At 33.5% G+C, this 8,803-nt stretch overlaps 1 protein-coding gene across 2 annotated transcripts in view; it reads right to left on the bottom strand.

The window, feature by feature from the left end:
- Positions 1 to 4,502: 4,502 nt before the first annotated feature.
- Positions 4,503 to 8,803, bottom strand: part of LOC149570516 (protein SUPPRESSOR OF GENE SILENCING 3 homolog) — a 62,713-nt gene continuing 58,412 nt past the window's right edge. For both annotated transcript variants that reach the window (XM_089823113.1, XM_089823114.1), the window contains exon 9: positions 4,503 to 5,083. In XM_089823113.1, coding sequence (XP_089679239.1) covers positions 4,855 to 5,083 — 229 coding nt within the window. In that variant the 3' untranslated portion in view covers positions 4,503 to 4,854. The remainder of the gene's footprint in view (positions 5,084 to 8,803) is intronic.

Raw genomic sequence — 8,803 nt, 5'->3', positions numbered from 1 at the left:
TCAACGAGGGTTTGACCTTGAAATTCAAGGGTGCTAAAAAATAAAAGTTTTTAAACAAAATGATTTTTAATCATTTTAAATGCACGTAGGGTTTTTGAATTTCAAAAGGGATTTTATTCTAAAGTTTTAACTTTAGATAAATTTAAAAAATTTCAACATTTTAAAATCAAAGATGTGCAGACCTGATTTTTCTAGATAGAGGAGCATTTTTCAAATCGACTTTCTGGGCATTTTTGGGAGGCTAGATATGCACTCCAATATACCGCCGGAACCGGGAAGATCTAAATTTTCCAAATATGAGGTTGTTTTTTGCATAGGTAGTAGTCTGTTCCTACTACAGGGGGTTTTTCTATCAAAGGTTGGTTGGCATGTTTTATTAGGTGTTTTGAATCACCAGTTGCAGGATTCAGTGAAAAGATGCCTAAAATGCACTCAGTAACCTTTGTGTCTGATTATTTGATGTTTTTATGTTGTTTTGGCTTCAATTTGGTAAATTGGCAAATATCCGGGTTCATTAACAGATATTTGTTTTTACTAAGATATTTTGCAAGGCAAAACAGAAAGGATATGATTAACAGTTGAGGGATTTGTTTTCACCCATGGAAGAAAGAGGTTTTCAGTTACAGAGGATTGCATTTCAAATGGACACTTGTCATTTTTAAGATCAGATCCGAGATTCTTTCCTTTGCTATATCTTTTTATTTTTCTTCCATTGTATGGGTTCCAGTTTCTGGGAAGAAAGAGTTCATTGCTGTGATACCATTAGGGATTCCAGTTTTTGCACTGTGAGACCATTGGTTCCAGTATTTTGACATGTTTCCATGACTGTGACACCATTTTCTTCAGCAGAACTCTCATGTGAACAGCATTGTAGAGATAATATAGATAGTTCTGAGATATTAGGTTGTTTCATGTTTTAATCTTATGCATCTGAATGTATAGTTTCAAGGAAATGAATACATATGAGCAACAATTTCACTAGTTTTGTTCTGGTTCTTGTCTCCTGTCTCAGCATTCTGTAAATCTTATGTCGTTTTGGAACAAAGATTTGAGACCCATTTGCATCCCTTTCAGGTTGTATGTTTGATGTATTTTGTTGTTGGACTAAAGGGCCAAGTAAATGCTCAATATACTTAAACAAGGTTACTGGTTGTTTGAGAAGGATATTTTGTGAGAATGAGACCTAAATGAACACTGATGTCTGAATCACAAGATGGTTGGATAGATCTGATGTCTGGGTATATGAGATACGTCCTGATGTCACAGATGTATGTTTTGAATTCATGAAATTGCCCAATGGATTAGGCACTGATCAGTTATAGGATCACTGGTTATACTGTTGCATTTTTGAGGTTTTGTTGAATCAACATCTTTAATCAAATGAATTTCCCTTTCATGTTGAAGAGCTATAAACAAAATGCCCTCACTCAGCTTATGAATTTCATTGTTTTGCATCTAGCTACTGCAGATATATGTTATTTCATAAGTTATTAGGAGAAACAAGGGTTTCTATTTGCTTTGTATTAGATTCAGTGTATGCTTTGATAACTGGTACCATATAAGGAATCTATAGGTTCACCCACCTAGGTTTTGTAGAGCCTGAACAAGAAGAAGGGTCATGCCTTATAGTTGGCTTGGTGTTTGAATGGGCATGTTGAAAATGGGAGTTAGCTGCCCCTAGATATGTCTTGTTCTCATCAGGGTAATTGGAAATGGGTAACGTTTTCAAACACCAACAACCCCTTCCATATTACTTTGGAAAATTTGGAAGGAAAGAAACCATAGAGACTTCATGAACGAGGAACTATTTATTCCTTCTTTTTTGAATAAAGTAGAGGCTACTATCATAGAAAACATCAACAATAATCTTAGAAACTTGGTCAAAGAAGAAGGATATTTCTCTAAATGGGATGTGGAAAGGAAGGAAAATTGGAGAAATCTTATCAACCCTCCCATGATATACTCTAAAGCTAATAAGCTAGCTAGAGCTAATTGTTCATGGAGTTCTCCATGTAGTGGAAGGATTAAGTTGAATTTTGATGGTGTATCGAGAGGTAATTCTGGTAATTACCAAGCTTGGGATGCATCATTCATACTGCTAATTAAGAATGGTTAGCCAAAGGAGCTAAATTCATAGGGAAGATTACAAATAATGTTGTAAAGATGGAGGTTTTAATTGAAGGTCTCCAATTGAGCTTGGATTTGGGAATTGAGAAATGTATCATTGGGGATTCTCAGATCACTCTTAATGCAATCAGAAAATGAGGAACCCCTAATTGGCAACTCAACTCCAAATTAGAACATGCTTTAGATTTAATAGATAAATTAGAAGATGTCTGATCAACACATATTCAGGGAAGGAAATAAAGAAGTCGATTCTGTAGCAAATCCAAGGGCCAATGGAGAAGAAATATTCATTAAAAAAAAACTAAGTAATTCTAACTAATTAAGAAGCAAACGTACTTACAGAAATCTTAGAATTGAAGGGAGTATTAATGATGCAAATAAAATAAAATATCATATCAAAGGAAGTATAATTGATCATCAATTCAATGATACAGGTTAGAAAGAATTACGCATGATTTTATTATTAACTAAATAAAATAATAATAATCTACAAGGCAATTTTCCTTAATAGGAAATGAAATGTGATCTATTATAATGGTTCAAGGTAGACAATAGACTTATTTGCATTTTTTCTCTAACAAGGATCTTGGCCAAGTATGTATATTCTTGCAAGGTCTCCACTCAATACATTTACAATTTAACTAGCATCAAGGAATGGAAGTGACTAACAAACATTCAAAAGTTTGTAACAAGATCTTCGATTAAAGAAGAAAGTTCAAGGAAGCAAATTTGAAATAGTAGAAGACAAAGACATTGGTCTGTAAACAAAATTTAATTTACCACTCTCTTTGAGCAAGACTATTTGTAAATTTATTATTTAATGTAATAGAGAGCTTCAATCTTTTACCGATAAAAAATAGATAAATCAATAAAATAAAATAATAAATACTAATTTCTAATTGGTTCATATACATTATTTTAATTACTAGTTAAACTAAGAAGTCACAAATACTAATAACATTCAACTTTCACAACTTTATGACATTTTAGAGTTTACATATAGACTATGTAAAAATTAGACTCAAAAAGAACCCTACATATCTAACATTCTTTAAACTTCTTCTAGAACTACTAATTTAATAATGTGGTGTTTTTACATTAAAATGACAACTAAAATGAATTATAAAAATCAGAGTCTTAAGCAATTTTCATTTTGTGCAAGTGTCATAATTTTCACGTCAAATTCATTGACTCATATGTAATTAGCCTTATATATGAATGATACACTTAACACTTACTATATTTAACTTACTATATTTAAGCTCTGTTGAATTAGAATAATATTGACCTTCCATGCCAACATCACCTATATAAAATATTTTTTTATATATCAGTATTATGGCCTACAAATTAGGTATTCAAATCTTATAAATCTTATAACAGTATGAGAATGTAACATATAATTGCATTGAATTGGCTCAAAGCATATCACCAATTACATATACATAACTAGAACATTTTTTAGGTTATGAAGCATTTCTATTTCTGAGGATTTAATATTGGAACACGAAAAGAATATGATTTTTGCCGATTTCAGAGGTGATGTCGACGATCTAATCAATGTGACCTCAAATCGCCATGCAACTTCCCCTAAAACCCTATAAGGTTCAGCAAAAACTTAAAAGTCGGAAGCACAAATATTTAAAAATATGACGGAGCCACAAAATAAGTTGAAAAACCAGTGTCAGCAAGCGTATACAGGGTAGAAAATGAAACTAATGGAATTTAGCGGGATTTTCCCGATCAAGATATTATTCAGCTGACAAAAATATCGCGAATTTTTTTACTAATTTCTCCGTATGTGCAGCAGGAAACCATACTTAATGATTTCTCGCCTATTTTGTCAAGAACTGTTGCAATGATTTGAAAAGAATGAAAGAAGAAGAATGCAACATGGATGAAGATATGGGACAGTCTTCAGGAATGTTCAAACAACAATTTGGAAACAGATAAGTATATGAGAAAATTTCAAGGAAGCCTCGATAAATGTTAATGTGAAAGAACTAAGTTTACAAGTGTTGTGAATGATTTTCAGATATTTCATTCATTCTCTTGCTCCGCATTTAGAACAAACAATGCCAAATTAAATGGAGATCAGTAACGAAGAAAGAGTGTCTCACAACATATCCTCAACTCCAGCGCACAGTGTTATGTATGTAAGAATGTGATTTCCTGAATTGCCTTCATTTTGTTTATCCAGCTACATATCGTAGGTCTTATCAAAAACCTAAGTTAAACATGAAGTGCACGATGAATTGCAACTTGTAAAATAGTTTCCCTGCAGATGTCCCAGCTTTCCCTTTATGACCAAATGGTCCTTAATTTTGCAATCTATTATCTAGTGCAACTTTGTCTATCTTGTAAGAAATATAGACTTGTTAGAAAGATAGTTTCTTAAGTCATAGAAAGAGTTTATAAAATAGATCCATTATGTGCAGAAAGACACACAGAAATCAGGTACTTAAGGATAGGAGCCAAGTTTAGACAATGCTTCTGAATCGGTAACAACAGATGCATCCGGCAGTTTTGTTCCTACGTTGAAATCAGATCTGCTAATATATATACAAATGTTTGTTGTTGATAGCTATTTAAATACGTTGACACTTGCTAGGGTTTCAAGTGTAACCTTACACCCTCCAGAGGCTTTCTAACAAATGTTAACAAAGGATCCATTATTATTTTCTTACTGAAATTCATTGGTTCCATAGTATATTACCCTCCAAATTACTAGTTGATACAATGTTCTGCTTCTTGCCTTCTTTTGGAAAACTTATCCAACATATGAAACCTTTCTTGCTCACATTCCTTCTCGAAGCTTACTTCCTCACAAAGTTGTTTCATTCTGAATTCCTTTCTCCTGCTATCATGATCTTTGATAAGTTCTTGTCTCTCACGTTCATATTCTTCCGTTTCTTTAATGCTCAACTCAACAATAGTTGCAATCTCTTCTCGAATTCTGGAAAGAAACATCAAAATTGCAAACCAAAATAACAAAGAGGATATCAGCTGTATGGGCTCTGCAAGACCTTAAAACCCCATAGAACAATTCTCTAATCATGCAAACATAAAACTTGTATATTTAACACCACTATATCTGAGGAAAAGAGTAGAAACATATAAGATATTTGTGCTCTTGTGCAGCATCTAGAGTATGCAATAACAATCGCAGTGAAAAAATCTAACCAGCAATGAATGGTCTTACTGCCAACTTTTATGCAAAATTTAATTGAGAGGAGAAAATTAGCATCTGCTTTGCCTGTTTTGCATATCACCACCAACTGTTAATGGGAATGCTATAAATAAATAATTAAAATATCAGTGTATGATATACAACACAAAATATAAGACATTATTAGAAACTTCTGGTGTTTACCCTTCCTAATAAAAATTGTATCCTTCTTATAAAGGAAAGAGCATACCGGATCACTTTTCTTTGGGCAGTTAGAATTGTAAAATTATCATTTTGCACATCAAATTCCGGATATTTCCATACTATAAAACATAAAAGTGACATTTCATAACCAGAATGGATCTTTCTTTCCCTGCAGCTCATCCAACACACTTGATCTTTCCTTCACTGTGACCAAAAGTAGTTAATATTGTTACGTTCATTGATCAGAAGTGAGTAGTTAAAAATATTGTGCTACTTCAGTAGTTTATTATTAGTTTTGGAAATTCTCCTATATGTAAGTTTTAGGGTTAGTTCGATAGTTTCTCACCGGAATGGCATTGTAATTTGATACAAGTTCATTGTAATATTGATACATATTGATATCCTGTGTAAAAATGTCTTGGGTGTTTTGCAATTTAATTCTCTTCTATCATTATTTTTTGCATATTTAATCCTTGAACTGGCATTGGTATGAGAGCTACTACACAACCAAATGATGGAAGGTGGACAAGCTAAGTTGTGACAAAGTTGATAGATAGGAGCAGGCAGATTGGGCTTGTATTATGTTTTGGAAGAAATTCAAATTTTGCGCAGATTGCAGTCCCATGTAACCAGTGGATCAGCTGCAGCAAATAAAGAGATTTTTTTATCAAACACAAATTTTTAGCATGTGTTGGCAGTTTTTCTTATGTTGTCATTAATGTCAAACTTGCTGGTGTTGATGACAAAGGAGAACAGTAAGAGAAGGTTGTCAGCTGTGTTTGTTGTTGGTGTTACCATCAATGAGAAAGGGGGAGACTATTAGCAATGTAGATTCAATGTTGTTACTGATGTCAACCTGTTGCGTGCATTGATCTCAACTTGATGTGTGGAAGATGATAGAGGTCCAAAGATGAGTGTTCAGATGTTGTTCTGATACCCATTGTCTAAGTTGTCAGTTCAGGTTCGGGTTCAAATACGAAGAACCAGTTCACTAGTATGACAAAATTTTGAAATGGGGTTCAGGGTCGGGGTTCCTTAGTACAAAAACAATTATATATATATATATATATATATATAGAAAACTGAGATTATTATTAAAATTAAATAATATATTTTAAAATTTATATTATAAAAAAATATTTAAATTTACTCTAGTGCTTCATGATTGTGGAACCTATCCCAGAAGACTTGTGTCTAATGACCCGAATTGTAAAAGTTATCACTAGCATCTTTGAGTGCTTGTGCACAAGTCAAACCCTTAGAATCAAACATTGAGTCAAAGTTTAGCTTGGCCGAGGGAAGCTCTATTTATGGTTGGTCTATGTGAGCCTAAGATAATGAATTTGAGGTAAAGAGAGTTTGGCAAGATCCACAATGCGGAGTTTCAATATAAATTTGACCTAATCTTGGTTAGGGAAGGATCCATGAGCTCTATATGTTTTCAACTATGAGAAATTCTGCACTAACAAAATAAAGCAGACCATAGATTGAACCAAAACCATACTTGTATTCATTTGTAGAGCACATGATAACTTAGGCAACTGTTGAACATACCACAAGATTAGGGGGTTTAATTAATCTAGAACAAATCCTTAAACCTTTTATGTCATAAACACTTACTGATAAGGGATGTTGTTATTAGCAATATGGATTCAATGTTGTCATTGAAGTCAACTTGATGTGTGAAAGATGACAGATTTGAAAATGAGTGTTAAGATGTTTCTCTGATATTTGGTGATGATGAGTTAGTATGTGGTGTTTCTAGAAGATAACATCCTAGGAAGCTTGAATATGCTAGAAAGAGTATTTGAAGTCCTTATGGGACAATGCTTTGCATTCCTTTGCATAAGTTGATGGATTGCGATTTTGGGTGTGATGTTTGTGGTCTATGAATGTTACACTATTATAATTTTAGGCCCCGAACAATTCAGTGCTTGAAGTTGTGAGTTGGTTACATACAAGGTGGTTATCCATCATAACTGGTTCGAAGAATGCTCCATAATATTGTTCTTGGGTGTGCGGCTTGGTGGATGTGCTTAGAATGTCTGTGCAATGCTCTAGTTAAAATTATGTTGTTTTATTGTTCAATTTTGTTGCTTGTCTTAGTCTTTGGCCGATGTAGTGGATTATCTTAATTGAATTATGATCTTTTAGTCCAAATATGCATTGGAAGTTGTGTTAAGAGGTTGTTATGGGCTTATCATGGTGTGTTAAGATCGTCGTTGAGTAATTTGCATTGGAGAATGTTTTAGAGCTGACTGGTTAATGTACTTCAACGTTTTTCTACATATAACATTTGATGCCTACTTTGCAGGTGGTTATGTTGCATGTAGTTCATTGGAATTGACTTCAGAGGATGTTTTTTGATGTGTTTAGATCCCCTTCATCTCTCGTGTTATGCTGCATTGGAATTAGTTGTTCTTGTTGACTGACTTTGTGTAAATACTATGGCTGACCTAGTTGAGAGTTTCAGCGATCAAGTTACTATAACTAGATGTGTGGATGGTCAATTTGAACTGTGAATTAAGAACGGATGATGTGGTATCAGATGTGATAAGGGAAGAAGTGTGAATATCAATTTGTGATGCACTTTGATGATAATATCTTTTTAATTGATAGAGTTTGAGACAACAAATGTGCAAGTTGTGTTTGGCATGATATTGGTCACTTGAGAAAGTGGTTGAGGACAATTTCATGATAAGGAGAACTTCATTGTAACTCATCATATTCTTGTGCCCGCTAGAAGATTGTAAGTCCTTTTGGTAGTTTGTATAGATTAGTATCTTGCCTTGGAGTAGTGTGTTTTGGTCTACAATTCCCTTGGTATCTTGCCCTAGGATCATGTAGCTCAGTTTTGCAAGCTCTTGTATCTTTTCCTAAGGTTGTTTGCCTTAGCTTGCAAGTCCTAATCAGGAAGAGTGAGCTTCTTTGGCCTTTGGCCTAAAACATGTTAGAGAAAAAGGTTAATTTAATTTTTTTTATTAAATTACCTTTTCTCCCTTCTTAAGATTTCACTTTTGCACCTTTTGCATTCTCATTCAATAATTAATTAGTAATTATTAAATAGCGTTTACCTTTCAGGTTACCCTTTTTGGGTTTCGATCTCTTTCTATAAGAATAGATCGTTTGTAATTATCTCACACCTTTTTCATTTCTGAGAATATAATTTGCATATTTTTAGAGCAAAACCCTTGCCTCCTCTCGTCTTTTTCTTCTTTGTGACAAGTTTTTACATGCAGGTATTCATTGGGCTTTGTGGATTTGTATTGCTCAAATCCTTTATGGTATAAGAGCCAGATCTGT

This window comes from Cupressus sempervirens, chromosome 3, assembly GCF_028749045.1.
Source record: "Cupressus sempervirens isolate cs-2001-9-10 chromosome 3, ASM2874904v1, whole genome shotgun sequence".
NCBI lineage: Eukaryota > Viridiplantae > Streptophyta > Pinopsida > Cupressales > Cupressaceae > Cupressus > Cupressus sempervirens.
This window is presented reverse-complemented; position numbering and strand designations above follow the sequence as displayed.